This window comes from Rana temporaria, chromosome 2, assembly GCF_905171775.1.
Source record: "Rana temporaria chromosome 2, aRanTem1.1, whole genome shotgun sequence".
NCBI classification, from domain to species: Eukaryota; Metazoa; Chordata; class Amphibia; order Anura; family Ranidae; genus Rana; species Rana temporaria.
Genome location: NC_053490.1, coordinates 182,230,957 through 182,254,403, shown reverse-complemented (window position 1 = coordinate 182,254,403; position 23,447 = coordinate 182,230,957). Strand labels below are relative to the sequence as shown.

The window sequence follows — 23,447 nt, the reverse complement described above, 5'->3', positions numbered from 1 at the left end:
TGGCTGTCTGCTAACTTACAATACATATTATCATAAATACACCTTCACACAATTAAAGGGGCAATTGGCACAAGCCACAATTAGATGCAGAGCAGTCACACTAGAATGAGTCACTCCTGGGAGATATTGGGTATAAACATTACAGACCCATTTTAAAGCAATCCAAGACATATTCTGAATGTCCATTATTTTCTGGCTCATACTTTCTAAGAGCTTCTGGGTTCTACAGGTCCTCCCGTTACAGCTGCACACGATTTTTCACTCTCCAGTTTTAGTAAATCAACCCTGATGAGCCCATGTTGCCTTCACATGGCCTCCCACTTGTTATCCTTCTGTTGAGAGCCTATAATAAAGGAGCCTGTACAAAGACGATATTCTAAGCTCCTGTGTTATCATGAATACAGAGATTTACAGAACATTTCCAGGAAACATAATGAGGCTGGTAAAAGTCTTCACTCATGTGAATTCTTGTTTACTTTAAATGCCCAATCATTTGCAGATAAGAAAAAAAAACTGATTTGCTTTTCACATAATTGGATAAATAAAGGCAATATTCACTTATTAGTAAATCCGTCTCAATTGAACGCTCAGCTGCTTTTATTTATGATTCCACATACAGTATGTATCTGTGCTAAAGTCATTTACTCCACTCAGTTAAGGGTTCATCCCCTCTTCTATACCCCCATGCTTGTGGAGTGTAGGGCTTGCAACCTACTACGACATTGTTTGAATCTGGATGCGTTGGGCTCAGAGAGGGAAAGTGTACTATCTTAAGTGGTAGCCAGGTGCTAAGGGTGCAGGATGATAATTACGCCCATTATTTGTCTGGGTCCTTTGTTACAATGTAGACAAAATGTTTTAATGTTTTTTTTGCATATATATTTTTCTTTTTTTTAACGAGTTAGTAAAATGTAAAAAAAATCTCTGAAATTCAAGGGCCAGATGGTAGGAAAGGGAACATTTGCGGAACTGCTGCAGTCGGGTGTCGATTTTGCATCCCTCCTGAAAAGTGGGGACGAAGAGCTTCCTGAAGGGCAGCTGGTAAAGTCCTCCAGAATCCGGACTTTTTCTCAGTCTTCAGTGTGGTCACAAGAATCCTCTGTACAGTCACAGAAAGAGGGGGCCGCAGACACACTACCGGTAAGTTCAGGAAGCTTAATGTATAGGAAAACATGGTCATCAAATTGTACTTGTCCTTGCACAGTAATAGTATGAGGGGAGACAATAAACAGCCAATAAATTAATTTCAAAGTGATATCCCTTGTGCTTAAACAATTTAAAGCATTATTAAACCCAAAAGTTGTAAAGGGGGGGGGGGTCGGGGGGAGAGAAGGCAGGAGCTGGAACATGTTACATGTTCCACCCTAAATATGGTTGCCTGCCTCTTGCATATGTACTTTAATACAACAAGTAAATTTGTATGTATGTGTGTATATGTATGTGTGTGTATATATGTGTGTGTGTGTGTGTGTGTGTGTATGTGTGTGTATGTGTATGTGTATGTATGTGTATGTGTATGTATGTGTATGTGTGTATGTATATATATATATATATATATATATATATATATATATATATATATATATATATATATATATATATATATATATATATATATATATATATATATATATATATATATATATATATATATATATATATATATATATAAATATAAATAATCAAGCACAGTAAATGGCTTTTATAAAATAGGAAACACGATTAGAAGGGTTGACCATAGCAATGGGTCTCACATTTTTGCGAAAATTAAACAAATAATACAATTGGGCCGTAGCTGGCAGTTTTGATAAATTATCCTTTTTCGGGTATTGAAATGGTACGGTTATGGGTTTAGTGACATGTTTTTGTGGTGCTTGTGTCTTTTTGTAACAGACTGAACCTGTGCTGACTGCAGTTCCAGAGGAGAGCCGATCTGAGGGAACTGTGGGCTTCAAGGTCTACAAGAAATACTTCCTGTCTGGGTCCAGTTATCTGATGATTTTTATTTTTTTATTCCTAAACATCCTAGCACAGGTACGTGTGTAAGGATTAAATGCAGCTTCCATGTTTTTCACAAGTTTGTTTTACTATTCTATACACTTTCTGCCTTCTTTGCTAAATTTTGCTCTCCTGCAACTTTGTTCTTTTATCGCTATGCTCTCACTCTCAATTTTTTGCACAATAGTGCTCTTTCCTTCTTTGCTATGCTCTCTCTGCGTAATACTGCCGTTTCCTCATTCCATTCACCAGAATGATGGCTGTGCATAGTACTACCCTTTCCTCTTCATGGCCTATGCTTTACACAATACTACCTCTTCTTCACGGCTATGCTTTCTATATACAATACTAAATTTCTCTTTCGTTCATGGACGGACACAGCCTTAATCTTGACAAAGTTGAAATAGCTTTCCTTTAGGAGTGACTAGGCAGAAAGTGTTAACAACTTCAAAGCTGAACAGCCCCGTCCCAGGGGGTGGTCCTACTGGCTATATCCCCTCAGCCTGCAACAAGCGGTTCCGTTTTTTTCTGCCTAGTTAAGGAGAAGACATGGCTCCCTTTGGACCCATAGGCCTGGAGGCTTTTAGTTCAAATTTATTTTTGGATTTTTATTTATTTAAGTTTTTAATCATTCCTGTGATCTTCGATCAACTGCCGACTGGGTGACAGGCTGGATCCCAGATCCTTGTAGTCCCCCCAGTTTCGGCCATCGAGCGTGTGCCGACCATAACTACGCACTGGGTCATCCACGACATGCCCGTCGCTCTCCGGGTGGCCGATGAGCTATATGCTCCAGGGCTGCATATGACCAGTCTAGAGGGCCGAGTCGCAGCAGCCGGGCCAACAGTCACCTCCGTTACCATGCGGGGAGATGCTCTGTCTAGGATGCTTCCAGCATTAACCCACAGGAAGGGTAAGTAGTTACTACCTTGCTTCAGCAAGAAGACCGGAGCTGGGCATTCCTGGAGTGGTGAGTAAAGGGCTCTATGTTTCCCTTCTCCCCCTTCCTTCCCTCCTCCCCAGGCTCCCTGAGCCAGCTGCTGGGGCGGGGTTTCCCCTGGGGAGCTTCACCTGGGGGGAACCATGTACGTTCATTTAATTGGTGTAAAAGTGCCAAGAGAGATTGCTTATCTGTGTCCTGCTCCATGCTGTCGACGACCATTTTCCCTGTGATCCATGTTGTATTATTTACTTGCACTGGCGGGCATTTTCTTGTAGCCGCATTGTATTGGCCTCTATTGACGCTCGGCGGCCATACTTTTGGTATTTCTGCATGTTTACTTCCTGGTGTTACATTTGCACTGGTGGCCATCTTCTTGTGGCCACACTGTATTTTGCCTCTAGCGGCCACCTCGGCGGCCATTTTTCATAGGATTTTGGCAATCTTGCATCCACGCTCGGCGCCCATAGTTTGTAGGGCCGTACCACGTCTATCGGTCGCTCGGCGGCCTGCGCAGTATGCCCCAATACGGCGCTATAGCAGTGGCATTGCTTGCAGCCTTTTTGCCACGAGGTCGGGGAATCTAGCTGCCGTTCTGCGGCCATATTTTTGTAGCCACTATCTATTATACATAATACTGGCGGCCATGCTTTTGGGGCCTGTTGGCCTCTAGTGTCAGAGCGGCGGCCATCTTCATTATTTAAACACAGTCAGACAGACACGCTGCGGACTATTCAAACTAAGCAGCTGACAAAAGCAGCAGCCCTATTAGCATCTATCACTAAAACAGCACAGACCGACAGACACAATCTCTGCTAGTGTTCAGCGGACAAGAAGCAGCTCAGCTAAAGAACAGCACCGTACTACTGGTTCCTGGGTGGTGAGTCCTCTGGGGCGGAACCCCTTATCTCTGCTGCAGCTAGGAGGGTGGGTTACTGTACCTTGCTTGGGAGTCCCTGTGTCAGGCGTGTGGGCAGCAGGGCGTCAGAAACAGATGTTTTTTCCCCTGAGACACCTGAGCTGGCAATTGATGCCCCTGCACCCGATGTATAGGTGGACGCCATGTCAGCAATCCTAGATGCTTTGGTTGCCAAGGTGGAAGCAGCGCGTGGGAAAACGGGGGCTAGAATGTGCCCCCTCCATCTTCTGTGGACAACACCGATGCGGAGCCGGGTCCAGCTACGACTCAGGACCCTGGCTCTAGATTGGCCAGACATTGAGGATGATTTCAACTAGGGCTGCAACTAACGATTATTTTCATCTTCGATTAGTTGGCCAATTATTTCGATTAATCAGGTAATGGCCTTAAAAAAAAAAATTGAATTTTGTAATTTTTTTGGGCCAATTTGTTGTTGGGCAGATTACAAAACACAAATTGCAGCAAAAACGGATTACATGCTTTTCTGCAGCTTCTCCATTGAAGTATATTGAACCAAAAAAAAAAAAAAATGGCACTGCTTTGCGTTAAAAAGTCCTTGCCCTTTCCAAATACGCAGCAGCTGAAAAAAAATCATGGATGTGAACGTGTCCCATAGGAAAACATGTAAATGAACTGTAGCGTGTTTCTGCAAAAAGCACCAAAAAACAGAGGTGTGAACCCAGGCCTGAGATGTTTAGTAACATAATGGGGTTAAAAAAACAAAAATAAGTACAAAAAGAGCAAATAATTGCTACTGTAAGGGATTCATTTTTTTACTGTGGGACAGTGAAAGTAATATTTACAGTAGCGATTTGCTTTTTTGTGCTATAAAGGGCTATTTTTTGTGTTTTTAACCCCATTATGTTACTGGCCGATTAATCGTTTATGAAAATTGTAATCGATTAATTTCATAATTGATTAGTTGTCGATTAATCGATTAGTTGTTGATTAATCGATTAGTTGTTTCTGCCCTAATTCCAACCCAGGTCAGCACGCGAGAGGGCTCTGGTGATTGACCTTATCACCGCAGTGCAAGATACCCTAAAGATAGAGGGGTCTGTAGAAGCAACAGAAGCGCCGGTCCCCTTTGGGTTCCGTAATGCGACCCGCACTACTAAGGTGTTCCCATGTGTGTCTTACTTGGAAAAACTGTTATACAAAGAGTGGGACAACCACAAAGGACTTTTTCATGACCTAGAAATCTGGTGGTGCGTTACCCTCTTGAGGAGAGTTTCTTGAAGAAATGGACCTCGCCCCCGATAGTGGAACCTCCTTTGTCCAGACTAAACAAGCTAACCACCATACCGGTGGAAGGGGCTCCTGCCTTCAAAGACCCTGCGGACAAGAAGGCTGAGGCGATCACCCGCAAACCTATACATGGTAGTAGGCTCGGCGGTACGCCCAACCATAGTTGGGGCCCTGGTGTCTCAGACACTCACGGATTGGGCAAAGATGCTGCTCAATGGGTTAGAGGCACGTCCTCCTTCCCCGGACGAGATAGCCCTAGCTGACCAGCTGGTACAGGGCCATGCGGTGGTGTTACGCCATCTACTTTGGTTAAAGACTTGGTCTGCGGACCAATCTTCCAAAAAGGCCCTGATGGACCTGCCCTTTAAGAGGCGACAGACTCTTTGGAGCTTCCCTGGATGATATTATTAAAGATGCCACAGGAGGTAGGAGCACGCTGCTCCCACAATCCAAAAAGGGGAAGGAGCCACGCCACGCGACAAGGGTCCTTCTTCACCGCGCACAAGCGTTTTTTCGCCCGCCCGGTGCTGCAGGTAAAAGACCTCAGGCCGATTTAAAGCGCCTGCTCAGGCACAGAAACGTCCCTGGTTTCACAAACCTGCAAACAAGACTGTTTCCCGATGAAGGTTTGCCCCCACCCATTTCTCAGGTGGGGGGACGTCTTCGCGAATTTGCGACACGGCGGACATTTCAGGCCCCCGACCGGTGGATTTGCGAGGTAGTCTCTTCAGGGTACAAGATAGAATTTCCATCTTTCCCACCAAACAGATTTTTTCCCTCCAACCTCCAGCTTCAACTGACTCGACGGGAAGCCCTATTTGGGGCAGTTCAGGGCCTGCTGGAATGCGGGGTGGTTATTCCTGTCCCAGTACAGGAACGGTTTCAGGGGTTTTACTCCAACCTGTTCTTAGTACCAAAAAAGGAGGGCATTCGTCCAATTCTGGACCTCGGGCCCTCATTTGCTTTGTGAAGGTACAAAGATTCCAGATGGAATCGATGCGCTCTGTCGTCACTGCCCTCCACCCAGGGGACTTTCTGGCATCCCTGGACATCATGGACGCCTACTTACATGTTCCCATATGCACAAGACATCAGAGACACCTGCGCTTTGTGGTCGGGGAAGACCACTATCAATTTGTGGCTCTCCCCTTTGGCCTTGCATCGGCACCAAGTTGCTTGCCCCTATTCTTGCCCTACTAAGACAACGTGGCATCCATATTGTGGGCTACTTGGACGACCTGCTTCTGAGGGCTGCTTCAGCCTCAGAATTAGAGGTGAGCATATCTATAACCTGTCAGACCCTCAGACACTTTGGGTGGGTACTGAACATTCAGAAGTCAGTAATGGTACCGACTCAACGCCTAGTATATCTGGGATTGATTCTAGATTCCTCAGAGGCAAAGGTTTTTTCCCTGTGGAAAAATTGCAGACCCTCCGGGCTGCGGTGCGTCAGCTGACATCCCAGAAATGGTCGTCACTCCACTTTTGCATGCGTGTCCTGGGCCTCATGGTGGCCTCCTTCGAATCGGTACCATATGCGCAATCTCACATGCGAGTCCTACAGAAGGAAATTCTGTCCAGAAGGGACAAGTACCCATCATCCTTGGATTATCAAATCCGGGTGAGCCACCTAGTCAGGACCTCCCTATGTTGGTGGCTGACCTCACCGGCACTTCTGTCCGGGAAGTCGTTCCTTCCTTATCACTGGATAGTCATCACGACGGACACCAGCCTTACCGATTGGGTGGGAATCAGGGGGGTTCAGTCGACCCAGGGTCGCTGGTCTCCAGAGGATTCCCACTTGCCGATCAATGTCCTGGAACTTCGGGCGATTAGGCTGTGCCTCTCCACATGGTCTCAGAGGCTACAAGGGCGTCCAGTCAGGATCCAGTCGGACAACGCCACGGCGGTGGCATATGTCAACCATCAAGGGGGAACAAGAAGTTCGGCTGCAGCATCAGAAGTCGCTCACATCCTAAGGTGGGCAGAAAGGAGCCTGGGCAGAAAGGAGCCTTGTCGGCCATATACATTCCGGGCGTGGAAAACTGGCAGGCGGACTACCTGATTCGCCAGATGCTGGACCAAGGAGAATGGTCTCTGCACCCGGATGTTTTTCAGCTCCTTTGCCAAAGATGGGGAACGCCAGATGTAGATCTCCTGGCGTCTCGGTTCAATCAAAAGGTACAGAGGTTTGTGGCCAGGTCCAAGGATCCCTGAGCGGACGTTTTGGTGGCTCCATGGGGGCTCTGTTTGCCCCAGATTGGCCTCTGCGTCCCTGGTACACCGACATTGTGATACAGGTGGCGGATGTTCCTTGGCAACTGCCGATGCGAGAGGACCTTCTGTCGCAAGGTCCTATACTGCATCCTGCTTTACAGTCGCTGGCTTTAAGGGCATGGCTGTTGAAATCCAGGTGCTGAGGGACCGAGGTCTGTCGTATTCGGTAATTTCCACCATGCTGAGGGCGCGGAAGTCAGCTTCTCAGAAGATTTAACATCACACGTGGAAGGCCTACATCTCCATGTGTGAGGAGATGAGGTGGCGTCCGCGTACATATTTGGTTTACAGGATCCTGCTGTTTTTACAGCGTGGAGTGGATCAAAGAGTTGCCTTAAGCACCATTAAGGGGCAGATATCAGCCTTGGCTGTCTTTTTTCAGCGACCTTTGGCAACTCATTCATTGGTGAGTACATTTGTACAAGGGGTTCGGCATGTAAAAAAAAAAAAAGTAAAGCGCCCCTATCCCGCAGAAGCGAACACATAGGTTGCGCATGCATATGTAAACAATGTTCAAACCACATACCGTATAAGTAATTACAGTAATTAAGTTAAGTCATTTTCTAGCAAAAAATACCAGAAAAGGCTTGGTCTTCAAGTGGTTAAAAAACTAAAATAAAAAAAATGTTCCTCCTGTGTTGATCCATCAGCAATCACGATGCTCGCTGCCACCGCCGACCCAAATAAATATGATAAAAAAATCTCCGCTCCCGGCGAAGGCTCCCATCATCTGACCACTCCGCTGCCTCCCAACACTAAATAACCAAAAGGGCAGAGCCAGCATGCCCTGGTCTGTGGCATCACAAGGGAAGGGGCCACCAGTGGCCCTGCCCCTTAGTTTATTTAACGGTGGAGCTGGCAAACAGCAGGACCCCTTGTTTTTTTTGTTTTTACTGTGGGTCAGAGGTGGTGGCCATCAATTGTCACCACTGTGCCATGCCATCAAACACAGCCACTGTGCCATCAATTGTCACCACTGTGCCATGCCATCAAACGCAGCCACTGTGCCATCAAATGCAGCCACTGTGCCATCAAATGCAGCCACTGTGCCATCAAATGCAGCCACTGTGCCATCAAATGCAGCCACTGTGCCATCAAATGCAGCCACTGTGCCATCAAATGCAGCCACTGTGCCATCAAATGCAGCCACTGTGCCATCAAACGCAGCCACTGTGCCATGCCATCAAACGCAGCCACTGTGCCATGCCATCAAACGCAGCCACTGTGCCATGCCATCAAACGCAGTCACGGTGCCATGCCATCAAACGCAGTCACGGTGCCATGCCATCAAACGCAGTCACGGTGCCATGCCATCAAACGCAGTCACAGTGCCATGCCATCAAACGCAGTCACGGTGCCATGCCATCAAACGCAGTCACGGTGCCATGCCATCAAACGCAGTCACGGTGCCATGCCATCAAACGCAGTCACGGTGCCATGCCATCAAACGCAGTCACGGTGCCATGCCATCAAACGCAGTCACGGTGCCATGCCATCAAACGCAGTCACGGTGCCATGCCATCAAACGCAGTCACGGTGCCATGCCATCAAACGCAGTCACGGTGCCATGCCATCAAACGCAGTCACGGTGCCATGCCATCAAACGCAGTCACGGTGCCATGCCATCAAACGCAGTCACGGTGCCATGCCATCAAACGCAGTCACGGTGCCATGCCATCAAACGCAGTCACGGTGCCATGCCATCAAACGCAGCCACGGTGCCCGTTGTCACCACTGTGCCCATTGTCGCCGCTGTGCCTTGTAAAATGCCTCTGCCCGGCACTTACCTTTCTGAGGGTCGTCCATCCTCCTTCCACGTCCCTCGATGTCTTCTCCCGCCCTCGATGACGCTTCAGCCAATCAGGTTACCGGTAACCAGAACTGGTGAACCTGATTGGCTGAACACCTGTCAGTCTTATTTAAGGAACACACCCCCTGTACGTCCCTTAGATACTTTTCCGAAAGCCGACTACAGCCAACCAGCTGCCGTTATTCAGGTGGCCGGCGCTCACCATCCGGCCAACTGAATAGTCGCGGCAGCGGCAACAATAACATAGATTCATGCAATGCATGAATCTATGTTATTGTAATCAGTGGCGGTGCGAGAGCTAGAGGGGGCGGCGCTCCAGCTCCCTCTATAGACGCACCGCCACTGGCTCTAGCTGAGTCACTTTAGGACATTCACAGAGTTGTCTCCTAAGCCACTCCTTTGTTATCTTGGCTGTGTGCTTAGGGCCATTATCCTGTTGGAAGATGAACCTTTGCCCCAGTCTGAGGTCCAGAGCACTCTGGAGCAGATTTTCATCAAGGATGCCTCTGTACATTGCTGCATTCATCCTTCCCTCGATCCGGACTAGTCTCCCAGTTCCTGTCACTGAAAAACATCCCCACAGCATGATGCTGCCACCACCATGCTTCACTGTAGGGATGGTATTGGCCAGGTGATGAGGGTGCCTGGTTTTCTCCAGACATGACGCTTGCCATTCAGACTAAAGCGTTCAATCTTTGTTTCATCAGACTAGAGAATTTAGTTTCTCATGGTTTGAGAGTCCTTCACCTGCCTTTTAGCAAGCTCCAGAAGGGCTGTCATGGGCCTTTTACTGAGGAATGGCTTATGTCTGGCCACTCTACCATACAGGCCTAATTGATGCAGTGTTTGTTTTTTTTCTGGAAGGTTCTCTCTCCACAGAGAAACGCTGGAGCTCTGTCCGAGTGACTATCGTGATCCTAGTCACCTCCCTAAATAAGACCCTTCCCCCCTCCCCCGATCGCTCAGTTTGGCCAGGCGGCCCACTCTAGGAAGAGTCTTGGTGGTTCCAAACTTTTTCCATTTACATATGATGGAGCGCACTGTGCTCTTTGGGACCTTCAATGCTGCATACATTTTTCTGTGCCTCGATACAATCCTGTCTCGGAGGCCTACAGACAAATCTGAAGGGCCTGGTATGGATTGGCGGGTGCCCCACACTGTTATTTTTTTCTCAATTTTTCATTGCTGCCGATTCTTTTTTTACAATCTGCTGTCAGCGGGAACCCCACTGACAGCTGATGACTCATCGGTTGTTAAAGACTTGGTGGCTACCCGCTCAGTAATCATGGTTGCCAAGGATGCCAGCCACCACCTGCTCCTCAACAACCAGCTATTTACAGTGTTTGTTAAGGATGCGGCTACTGCCAGCAGTAATTTTCCTGCAGGCTATCACTACTAAAATACCTCATGACTCCCTAAAATAACGCATGTAGTATTTTAGCGTTTTTTTCGTGAATGCCATTTTATTTTATTTTTTTAACGCTGTTCGGTATATTACCGCATACTCAGATGGGGTAAGATACCGTTTTTGTGAATGTAGCCCATTATGTCACTATTGTGATACTGCACACTCATTTTAGAGAGCACGCACAACCCAAACTGCCTGGACACCCAGTTGGGAAACCGATTCTTACAAAATGGCTGATGGAGTTTATGATAAACTTTTCTTCACTAGTTCAGCTACTCACTAGCTAAACTAGTAAAGAGGAGAACTTCGGTGGTCATGGGGTCCATTTGTAATCTTATCATGTTCCTTACACAATATTGGGTAAATAGTAAGATTATGTCAGATGTTTACAAATTGTCATATTTTTAATAGTAAGGATTAGTATGTTCCTTACACCGTAGTTGCTGTTTATAGGGAGGTCTGTGCTGTGTAAAGTGCAGAACCAGGCAATGCATACTATGTAAGGCTGCAACACATACTGTACATGTGTCATGGAACAAAGAAGGGGGAATGCTACTCTAGAGGTATAAAAGTTATTGAGCAGCGCAAAAATAATTTTTAGTAAATCAATTAAAATATACAATTTTACGGTGGATATAGTAAAGTGGGAACTGAATTTTTTCTTATTTCGGCTTCATTGTTGTTCTGATGGTTTGTGTTTTTCAAATTTTTTTTTTTTAGTGGAGCATAAACGCAAAGAGGAACAGTACACTAAAGCCTCAACAATCAGTGACTGTGCATTTTGTACGCCAATTATTTCTACTTGCTGCAGGGGACCCCTAAAGCATGATCTTGCAATGCTATCCTTGTCTGCCATTTATCAGTATGTGAAAGAAAAATTCGATTTTTTTTTTTTTTTTTCACATCAGACACTATGGTGGTCCACCACTTATTTTAGCGCCGTATAAGACAATGAAATTGTAAAAACCAATGGGGTGTGTGTGTGTGTGTGTGTGTAACAAAAAATTTCTTTACTCAGAATTACCACTTTTTAAAGTGTTAAAGTATACTTACTTTTAAACTTGTTAAAGTATGTATTGACCAGTACCATGACTGAGGCATTTCTTTATTTATGAAAAATGTATAGGTTTGAATCTAACTTAATTTATTATGCTCATACAGGTGGCCTATGTTTTGCAAGACTGGTGGCTTTCTTACTGGTAATACTTCTAAAGACTATATAGATAAAGATGTTGATTAAAGAATTGAATATGTCTTGTTTTTAGTCTTTAAATGGGTATTCCTGTATTTAAAAAATATCCCCTCACTTTTTGTCCTAACTTTCCCCCCCCCTTATACACAAGGTGTCACCAAAACAGGAAATGGTAAAGCAGAGAGGATAGCAAAGTACAACTAGTGTGCAGCATTGCTAAACAGGAAGCAGCTCTTGCATTCCCAATGAGAAAAATTGCAGTAAGCACGTAATGAAACATGTCATTTTAAAACATCCTCCTAGCTTCTTATATTGAAACAAAGCCCTAAGGCATGTATATGCAATTAGTGGTCCTCCAGCTTTCGCAGAACTACAAGTCCTATGAGGCACAGCAAGTCTCTGACAGCCACAAGCATGACACCCAGTGGCATGATGGGACTTGTAGTTTTGCAAATGCTGGAGGTCCGCTAATTGCATATCTCTGCCCTAAGGCCTTATTCACCCTGCTGATTACTTCTGTGTGCCATGCAGAGCCTGTTCTGCACAGGCACAGGGATGCACAGGTGTTGCGTGCATTGTTGTCCAGGCAGTCCCATAGATTAAAACATGTGGCTGCATGGACACTGCTGTGTGCCAATGTGATATCCGTGTGGGTGCGTGTCCCTGAAATCACCCTGGATGCACATGCACTGATGTAACATTAGGACACAGCAGCTGTGTCCATGCAGCCACGTGGAAGTAATCGGCTGTGTGAACAAGCCCTAGATGTAACCCTGGCCAGGCTATGGACATTTAAATAAACACAGTTAATTTGCTTTTAAACAGCCCCTTTATTGCCCTCTGTAGCTACATGCACGTTAGTGCAATTCATTCTCAGAATTCACAACAGAATTGCTTAGATCCTTTTTGCACACCATATGGGATTCAACCATGTGACTAAAAAGTGGCTGCAACAACTCCCATCTGGTCACTGTGTACAACATAGTGTAGATGAAATATGATGCCAGTACGCTGACAGGCTTATTTCAAACTGCAAAACTCTTTATTCTTGTATGACCACAAAAGCAACATTTTGGGACCACACAGTGCACTTTCTTCAGACCCGCAGCCCTCCTAGCACTGATGTAGTTCAGCTTTTCAATCTTCTAATACAGAGGAGGTGAATTGGGGCCAAAGTGAGCTCATCTGCCAACCTGGTAGACTTCAGTGCTTCTGTTGCAAAAATAATTGCTCCACAGTGTCCGCAGCCACAGAGGCTTGGGGCTAGCAAAAGGGGTTGCAGGGGTCACAATCGCAACCCCGCCCCTAGCTCCGGGGGCCCCTGCAGCCCCCCTGTGATGATATTATTTCATCCTCCACAAAGTCCAGCTCCAAACTGCCCTAGGGCCCCACAGCCATGCTCCAGTACTGGGCTTCCACTTTGCCTTCCACAGTCCACACCTCTCTAATCTCATTTTCTGGGGAGAAGCTGTGAACCATTTCCTGAATGGAGAGGTCCACGGGGTGAGAACAGCCCTGCATGGGAAAGTGTCTGTGCTGTGTGTTACATGGAATGGTAACCGAGCTCAGTGAGTTAAAGTGGAGGTTCACCCTAAAAAAAATTCTAACATTACATCCAGCATACTAACGACATGTAAAGTATGCTGGTATTTATTTATTTTTTTCTCCGTACATACCGTTTAATTGTTATTTTCGCCCAGGCTTCCGATTCCCGCGGGACTGGGCCTTCCTATTGAAAGCTTAGCTGATTGACGTCTGGTGAAAATTATAGAGCCCGACTCGCAGGTCGTCTATTTACGGAAAACTGGTGACTGGCTTTATGCGCCATGGTAAGATTTTCACCAGACGTCAATCAGCTAAGCTTTCAATTGGAACGCCCAGTCCCGCGGGAATCAGAACCCGGAAGCCTGGGCGAAAATAACAATTAAACGGTATGTACGGAGAAAAAAAAAATACCAGCATACTTTACATATCGTTAGTATACTGGATGTAATGTTAGAATTTTTTTTAAGGTGAACCCCCCGCTTTAAGAGGAGGAGAGTGCCGTCCTGTAGCCACGATAGGACTGCTGTCACTGGTGAGGTAAGACACTGCTCATTGTCTACTAGTCACCAGCTGGTATTCCCTGTATCCCCCACCCAGGGATGTCCGCTTACACCACTTCCCTGACAACTGGGGAAAAGACACACACCCTCAGGAGATGACCTTCCCCCAACACTGACAGAGAAACAGAGAAACATTCAGAAATTGCTAAAACAAATCCCTTAACACCTCCTGAGGGGCTGCAGGCTCCAGATTTTGTGTCACATGGCTTTGCCCCCCCCCCAAGCCCCCTGACCATCCCCTCCACCCTGGATGCTATGCCCAGCTGCTGATCTACTTTTTTATTACATTACTCTATACTGCTCCTCCTCCGCAGGGCTAAAAACACAGAGCTGTATACAGTGCTTGGATAGGAAAGAAGCTCTGCTAAGTGACTTGCCAGGGGTGTGATTTCCTGTCCTCTGATTCTCCAGCGGTGATCCCTGTCCTCTGATGTAAGGAGGCACTCAAAACTCTTAAGCAACTTTGAGTATCTTTCCATTCTGTGAGTGTATCTGCACCCACGGTGGAAGTGGAGGGTGGTAGTGGGCGGGCCCAGGTCAACGTTGAATCGGGCCTACAAGCTTCAAGCTACGCCTCTGCACAGAGGTCAGTGAAGACCTGTTTTAAAGCGGATGTCCGGCCAAAAAAAAATATTAAAAGCCAGCAGCTACAAATACTGCAGCTGCTGACTTTTAATATTAGGACACTTACCTGTCCTGGAGTCCAGCGCCGTCCGCAGCAGAGGACGAGCGATCGCTCGTCACTCTGCTGCCCCCCCGCCATCCACTGTGAGGGAACCAGGAAGTGAAGCGCTCCGGCTTCACTGCCTGGTTCCCTACGGCGCATGCGTGAGTCGCGCTGCGCCCGCCGATTGGCTCCCGCTGTGTGCTGGGAGCCGAGTGTTCCCAGCACACAACGGGGGGCGACGGGATGTGATGCAATGCCCGTATTTTGCCCGTGAATGCCGGGCCGGAAGTGGGTGCAAATACCTGTCTTTAGACAGGTATCTGCACCCCCCTCCCCCCTGAAAGGTGTCAAATGTGACACCGGAGGGTTCCAATCAGCGCGAGTTCCACTTTAGGGTGGAGCTCTGCTTTAAGGCTTACTTACGGCTTGTTTAGAATATGTCTTTATTTAAATATGAATATTTTTTTTTTTTTTTTTTTTTTAAGTTTTGGCAAGGTACATGCATTTAATGCAGTGTGTAGGGAGACTAAAAGTAATGCTGACCGCACTGTAGCCTCCTTTATCATGTGCTAAATACTATTGATGGTGGCATGTTTCCAATGAGAGTTCTGATGAGATTATTCTGTTTTTATGTGTTAGGGCATCAGAACAAGAGAAGCTGAATGTCACCAATGTCATTGAGGGAACCAATGTAACCGAAACAGAGAAGTTAGATAATACATTTTATCTAGGAGTCTATGCAGGTAATGTACTATCTGCTTTTGTGTTTTTTTTTTTTTTTATATGATCGTGAATGATACATACTTTTATGCATGCAATAATATAACATTATTAAATAAACTGGAGCTGTACAAATTTGTATATATTAGCGGTGAAATGAGAATTCCAGTGTTGAAACCAAAAATTCAGGATGCACTTGGCTGAAAACTGAAACAGACAGTTTTTAAAAAATGATGTTTTAAAGTTAGTTAATGTACAGTAGCTGTCTCTTTTGCATTGAAGTGAATGGGATACAATTTTGCATCCGTAAAGTCCAGCGCTTCACTTTTTCCACATTTTGTTATGTTACAGCCTTATTCCAAAAAATGTTCTTCAAAATTCTACAAACAATACCCCATAATGACAACGTGAAAGAAATTTGTTTAAAATATTTTTAAATTTATTAAAAATTATAAACAAAAAAAAATCACATGTCCATACGTATTCAGAGCCTTTGCTAAATACTTTGTTGAAGCACCTTATCACCACCTGGGAAGTTTCTTCCATTTTTCTTTTGCATGGACCTCTCAAGCTCCATCAGGTTGGATGGGGACTGTCAGTGCACAGCCATTTTCAGATCTCTCGTGAGATGTTCAATCAGGTTTTAAATCTGGCTCTAGCTGGTCCACTTAAGGACATTCAACAGAGTTGTCCCCTAAGCCACTGGCTATTTTGTATTTCTTCCACTGAACTGCAACTCAATTTATAACATTTGTATCGTGTTTTTTGGTTGATATTCTGTTTCTATCATTTTTAAATACACCTATGATAAAAATAGACCCTCAATTACTTTGTAAATGGGCAAATTACAAAATCTGCAGGGGGGTCAAATAATTATTTTCCCCACTGTGTATATATAATAATATAGTTGTGTGTGTGTGTGTGTGTGTGTGTATATGTATGTATACACATACACATAAACACACACACACACACACACACACACACACTCGAGTCGTCGCCAAAAATTTGGCACCCCTGCATTTCTGTCAGATAATACACCACTTCGCCCAGAAAATTGTTGCAGTTACAAATGTTTTAGTCAATCTCATGTTTATTTCTTTTGTTTGTATTGGTTAGACACAAAAATGTGGAGAAAAAAAAAGCCAAATCTGGCACATTCCATGCAAAATTCCAAAAATGAACTGGAAAAAAATATTTCCACCTTCTTAAAATTGTAAGAAATAATTGACATTCCAAGTTTGTGATGCCTCCTGAAGTTTGTAAATATACTCTACTTTATCAATTAATAGGTGCTGACAAAATAGAAATCAGACCAAAAAACTGTAAAAATGGGGAAAAATGTACTCTCACTTTCTGTTGTGTGGCTCTTTGCGCCGCATGGAGAATAGAAAGAGTAGCGAAGAATTGTCTGAGGATTTGAGGACAAAAATTGTGGAAAAGCATGGGCAATCTCAAGTCCACCTCCAGAGATCTTAACCACTTCACCCCTGGACCATTTGGCTGGTCAAAGACCAGGTCACTTTTTGTAATTCAGCACTGCGTCGCTTTAACTGACAATTGCGCGTTCCTGCGACGTGGCTCCCAAACAAAATTTGACGTCCCTTTTTTTTTCACACAAATAGAGCTTTCTTTTGGTGGTATTTGATCACCTCTGTGGTTTTTGTTTATAGCGCAAAAAATAAAAATAGAATGACAGTTTTGAAAAAAAATTTTTTTTTTGCTATAATCAATATCTCCAAAAAAATCTATAAAAAAAAATATTTTTTTTCCTCAGTTTAGGCCGAAACTTTTTCTTCTACATATTTTTGGTAAAAAAAATTGCAATAAGTGTTTGGTTTGCGCAAAAGTTATAGCGTCAACAAAATAGGGGATAGAGTCATGGCATTTTTATTATTATTATTTTTTTTTTTACTAGTAATGGCGGCGATCAGCGATTTTTATCATGACTGCGACATTATGGCTGACACATCGGACACTTTTGACACCATTTTGGGACCATTGTCATTTTTACAGCGATCAGTGCTATAAAAATGCACTGAATACTGTAAAAATGGTGAACATTGGCAGTGAAGGGGTTAACCTGTAGGTGGCACTGAAGGGGTTAAGTGTGACCTAGGGAGTGACTGTTAGGGGGCGTGGCTTGCCGTGACATGTCACTGATCACTGTTCCCGATGACAGGGAACGCGATCAGTGACCGTGTCACTAGACAGAACGGGGAGATGTGTTTACACTAACATCTCCCCGTTCTTCAGCTCCGTGACATGATCGCAGGACACCGGTGGACATCGAGTCCGCGGGTCCCACGGCACAGTCACGGCGCTCGCGACCACACGGTGGCAATTTAAAGGGGATGTAAATATACAAGTCCTTTTAGGCAACCGTGCTATTCTGCAGACGTATAAGTTTGTGCGGCGGTCGGCAAGCGGTTAATGGCCGGTTAAAAAGCCAGATTGGAGTTTGCCAAAACTAGAATGAAAAAAATAAAAAAACAGCAGGGTGCTTGGGGTTTCTCCATAGAGAAAAAGAAAATCCCAGTATAAGTCACCGGTTCACCAGTGTGGTGGGGTACCTCAACAACTGGAAAGTATATCCACAAAGAAACGAGGAGTTGTAGAGTGATCACTCAAAGAACCAAATACAGTGTTTATTAATTAGAAAAAAAATCTTTTTTTTAGATTACAATTTATTACAAAAAGAGCAGCCAGATTGGCCATACACCCTCCAAACACCAATTTAAAAGTAAGTGGATGATGCCACTCAAATATAAAAACGCACAACAGGGCCCAGACTTGTACAGATGCAAACCGATGGTAACCCATACAGCAATATGGAGCACAAGGTGAGACAGGGCTAAATTCCACGCTCGGGTCGATGCCGGATTAAAATGGCATCCCTGTAACTTAACTAATAAGGGTCAAGGAAGTCCTATAGATCCACCTGAGCATGTGTGTGTGGCCGGAAGGCAAGTTTGCTCTAGCCAGGATGGGGCATGAAAGATGGCTAGACTGTATAATAATGGACAGGCAAGGCACTCCTCTTCATGTCGTTTTGCTCACTCAGTAATTAGGCACGGTCTAGCACAGCTGTATTGCAAAATGAATGGCCTTCAATAGTAAAATTCACACTTATTCAATGTAATGGACAATCTTCATTCTGTGCACATTACAGCAGAACAGCAGCTATGCAGTGTCCGGGTATTTTTCCTCTAGGTTTATGTATACCCTAGACAGTAATCCAGGAGTGAGCCACGGCACTTGGTAAAGTCCAGTACTCATGCTGCAGCTATATTTAAGCAAGAGAGCCTGCTAGTAGCTAAATAGCCACAGCATGGATCGGTCAATGATGAAGTTTGTAGGGCAAAGAATGCAATACACTGCAGGTGTGTCTGTATTTTCAAACTCTGCATATCACTGTCGTGAAGCAGATACAAGCAATGTCTGACAGTATCGCCGATACTGTCAAGATCAAAAGTAAAGGTCTACCCAAAGGCTCTCCCCACTCCGGGTTAGTGCACGATGTCTACGCTGGAGTATCATACCTCCCGATTACAGTGAGATCACATTGGCCTTGCGGTCTCAATGACCTATGGAGCATCAGACAGAAGTCAGACCCTGTTGCTAGGCTCCATCAGAGCCTTACGATCATGCTGGGTGAGTCTGTTGGGGCAGCAAATGTCTTTACCAAAAATCCCCAAAAGGATTTTGGCTTCCTCGGGTAAGTTTTGGCAAAGACCATCATTCTACTGTTTTCAGAAAAATAAATGAGGCCTTTAAATAAAAGAATACAGTCCCTACAGTCAAACATAGTGGAGGTTAACTGATGCTTTCCTGCTACAGGCACTGGATGTCTTGGCGATGTGTATGGAATTATGAAATCTGAAGACGACCAAAGAACTCTGGGGTGCAATGGAGGGCCCAATGTCAGAAAGTTGGGTTTCTCCAAAATTCCAGCAGTGAGGTGTAATAAACTCATTGATGGTTACAGGAAGCGATTGATTTCAGTTTTTTTTCTAGCGGGTGTGCTACCAAATCTTAAATTGAGGGTGACAATTTTTTTGGGTCACTTTTGGAGTTTTGCGTGGAATGTGTCAGATTCATATTTTTTTTCTCTCCACTTTTTTGTGTCATACCAATACAAACAAAATAAATAAACATGAATGCCTAAACATTTGTAATTGCAACATCTTTCTGGTCAAAGTGGTGCAATATCTGATAGAAGTGCAAGGGTGCCAATATTTTTGGCCATGACTGTATATCATAAATTTACTAAAACTGAAATGTGACAAGTCTGGTGCAGCTCTGCATAGAGACTAATCGGCTTTTTTGTTTTATTGTCAAAGCTTAAAGTGGATGTAAACGCACAAATTTTTTTTTTTAATTAAGACTCATTTGTTACAGCAGAGGATGTAATTTCATCTGTGTTCAGTTTTGCCACAAAGAGTTAATCCAGCTCTGAGCAATCCTCTTATCTTTCTTCAGTAAGATAAAAACAGACACACACAGAAATAGGTGTCTGTTTCTTCCCCCTTGCTGTGAGTGACAGGTGATTTCCTTATCTCATACACTAGTGGTGGGAGAGGAATTCTGAGTACTACACATCCCTCCTCCTTTTTTCTCCAGCTCTCTCAGAATTGGCTGCTCCACTCCTCATGCTGAATGCTGAAGTCATGTGGTGACTTTCCTGGGTTTTGACTGGATGTTGGTGATCATGGGGCATAATCCACGAGACCAGCAAAAGTTCAGTGTAAGAAATATCGATGCCTGGCCAAGGGGTGTGTATAGGTGGGCGTGGAGTCTACTGACCTCACGACTCCACCCACCGAGCACTGGACAACAGACCTGCCCACAGAATCCGGAGTATTGCCGGGCTCCAAACAGATAAAGGGGAGATATTTGACAGGTAAGGATACATGCAGGAGGCATGTATGTCCTTATAGATCAGCACTATGGACGTAATTTAGAAATGATGAGAGTGGGTTAACATCCACTTTAAATGAACAAGCTGAAGTTGCAATCCAATTGGCTACCATGCACAGCTACACCAGTTTATGAGTGCTTCAGTTTTTGTAAATCCCCCCCCCCCCCCATGTGTCTTTCTAAAGGCAGAGAGCATTATGTTGCCATACATTTTAATACAGCAGAATTTATATTTAGTTTATCTTCAGCACAAAAATGCAGTTTGGTATTTTCTAAGTGAGTTTGAAGTCATATGTTTCTATGCCAAGGATCACATCCATCCCCTTTCTCTTGCTATTTTGCTGTATTTTATGCTAATCAAAAACACATAGGCTAAAACGTGCATGTTATAAGTTAAATAACAAACGCATGAGATGTTGCTGCCTTCACCAGGCATTAGATTAGTGAACATAAAACTAATAAACTCTGTGTGCTTTTTAAATAAAGATTTTGCATGTCACATATTGCAGCATGTTGCTCCTAATGTGTGAAGTACATGACATGTTTGTGTATGTTTTCAGGTTTAACTGTGGCTACCATCATATTTGGGATTCTCCGTAGCTTACTCGTGTTTCAAGTCCTTGTTTCTGCTGCTCAGGCTTTGCACAACCAAATGTTCCAGTCACTCCTACGTGCACCAGTGTTGTTTTTCGACAGGAACCCAATTGGTAAGTTTGTGCCCTGTTTTTTTTTTTTTTACCTGTACAGTAAACAACAATTAACTCTAGGCAAATTGCTAAATACATAGCTATATACTGTATTGTCTTTCTGCTTCAGTGAGGGACACAGGAAGATTTATACCTTCGGGTTATATTGTTGCCTTCATAATGTGGGATACTGGCCAACAAAAAACCTTTAGGCCAGCCCAGGACAACTCCTCCCACTACCAACATGCCTTAGTTTTTCCTTCTGTCTTAAGAGGATACACTTTGTCTCTTCAGCTCTGTTGTGTGAAGACAATTTTTTTTTTATAGCACTTATTTATTTATTTTTTTGAGAGGGATTTTCTTCTTTTGTCAACATTGTTTACATTGCTGCTGGACCATGTGAGTGCCCTTTGTGTTTCACCATTTGTAGGTGACCCAACAGCCCATCACTCAAGGCGCACTCTACTTGATCTGCCAGTGCATGTTGGCCTTTTCAGTGTCAAGCATCTGTTTCCCAGATTTTCAAAGTTTCCTGGTCTTCTGCTCACACATTCTCTAAGTTCTGCTAGGTGGACGTTGTGGCCTCATCTGATGGCAGCTTTGGGCATAAGATCCTTTGGTGGCTCTTTGAACTGCAGGCAGCCCCTGGTTGTCTGTTTCCTTGAGTCTTTTGCCCACCCAGCAGTTGGATTTTTGTTAGATACCCAACAGTTTAGGACTTCCTATGTTTCTGAATGAATCAGAAACTAAATATATATATATTTTTTCTGTATGCACCATAACATCCTTTACTTGGAGTCCATTTAGGGACACGGAGCCCACTCCTCTTATATATTTTTCCATACTCTCAATACTACTTTACTACTGCTTTTGTTGGTGGTTTACTTGGGCCTGCCTACAGTGTTTTCTTTGGCAATGTTTAATACTTTTGTTGACTGCAGTATTAACGGAAGGTTTAAGACTTCGACTTCCTGTCAACTGTACAAAAAATCCTATATTTCCTGCAGTTAAACCATACAGCTAGGTTTCCTCCCTGCCCAGCCTATGATCATGCTTCTTGTCTGCTGTTGTACTTGCAGCACACCTTATTGGCTCAATTGTTGACCCTCCCTGTCCCTCCCTGTCCCAGTTTGAATGCTTCTGTTCAGGTGATTTAAAAGTGGTTTCTATTTCTTTCTCAGATCCCTTTTGGGGACATTTTCCATCACTTCCTGTCCCTGTGACATTGAGGGGTGTGGTAGTCAGAAACTGGAAAGCTTAGATAGCAATAGAAATGTTATAGCTTCCTTTATCTGTAATATTGCTTTGGGCACAGGATGCTCCATTCAGGTTAAAATATGCCTTCCCTCTAATGGGGATTCTTCCTAGACTGCTTGGCAAAATAGAGGATAAAAGAAAGTTGTGATTCTCATTGCACCAAACTGGCCCAGAATTACCTGGTACACAGACTAACTAAATCTTCTAGGAGATGACCACTGACCTCTTCAAAATAGACCAGGCATGCTGTCTCATGGCCCACTCTACCATTCTGCTTTTCATTAACTGATTTTAACACTATGGCTGTTGAATGACAGGGGTATGACAGGGGTATATCTGGCTCTGTCGTTTCCACATTATTTAATAAGCCACTTCAGTATTATCTTTTGTGCTTTACTGTTAGGTACTGTATCATATGGATTAGAGTATGTAAACCCAGCATTTCATATTCCTTAAAAAATCCATTATTGTATCTGGAGATTCGTCCTTTTTCGTTTGGGTTAAACAGGGGCATTTCAAAAACTTTTAGCTTCACTCTCATTTGAAAAAACAAACATTTTTATTCATGGCATCACACAGATTAGATGCCCATTATAGCACCTTGTGCTTCCTTGGGATGGGGATCCCAATCTGTTTCTTTCTGTCCTGCAGAAACCACACTTTGAATCCATTAGGAAACTCCCTTTGGGTGTTCTCTTTTGCAAAGTTGTTTACTCTATGACTTTTACTTCTGTCAGACATGTTTCAGCGTTGGAAGCCTTTTTGTAAGGAGCCCTTGCCTAATTCTTCACAAAGATGAAGCGGACGTTTGTCTGAGACCCTCCTTTCTCCCTAAGATGGTATCAGCATTCAACCTCAATGTAGACATTGGCCTCTACCCAAATAAGGTATTCTCCTTTTTTGCCTTGCCATTTCATGTGGCCCATATGCCCCCTTATCTCCGCCCCCAACTAGTCTCAACAGAGGACAGGACTCCTCCACCATATCCTGCACTTCTCTGTTCAGCCCTCCTGGCAGCAGCACAAGGCAAGGGGTGCACATATGTAAGGGATGGTGGGGGGCTCCTGACATCTGTAAGGGGGTGAGGTGCTGATACAACCAGCCCTTTGAGGTCAACCATAATGCTGATGTGGCCCACAAGGAAATTAAGTTGGACACCCCTCCCCCAAAGGATAAAGAATCTCCAGTATTCTGACAGGCTCATTCTTTTCTGGGCATTCCAACATTAAGAGTCTATTGGTTAACAATTTTTAAGACTGCCATCTAGTCATCAGTTTCACATTCTCCTAAGTTCTACCAG

At 44.4% G+C, this 23,447-nt stretch overlaps 1 protein-coding gene across 1 annotated transcript in view; it reads left to right on the top strand.

Annotated features, from left to right (window-relative positions):
• The window catches only part of ABCC4 (ATP binding cassette subfamily C member 4), a 344,218-nt gene that overhangs the window by 148,597 nt on the left and 172,174 nt on the right, over positions 1-23,447 (top strand). The window contains exons 15-19 of the mRNA XM_040336098.1: positions 937-1,140; positions 1,894-2,034; positions 11,762-11,799; positions 15,204-15,307; positions 20,765-20,911. Coding sequence (XP_040192032.1) covers positions 937-1,140; positions 1,894-2,034; positions 11,762-11,799; positions 15,204-15,307; positions 20,765-20,911 — 634 coding nt within the window. The remainder of the gene's footprint in view (positions 1-936; positions 1,141-1,893; positions 2,035-11,761; positions 11,800-15,203; positions 15,308-20,764; positions 20,912-23,447) is intronic.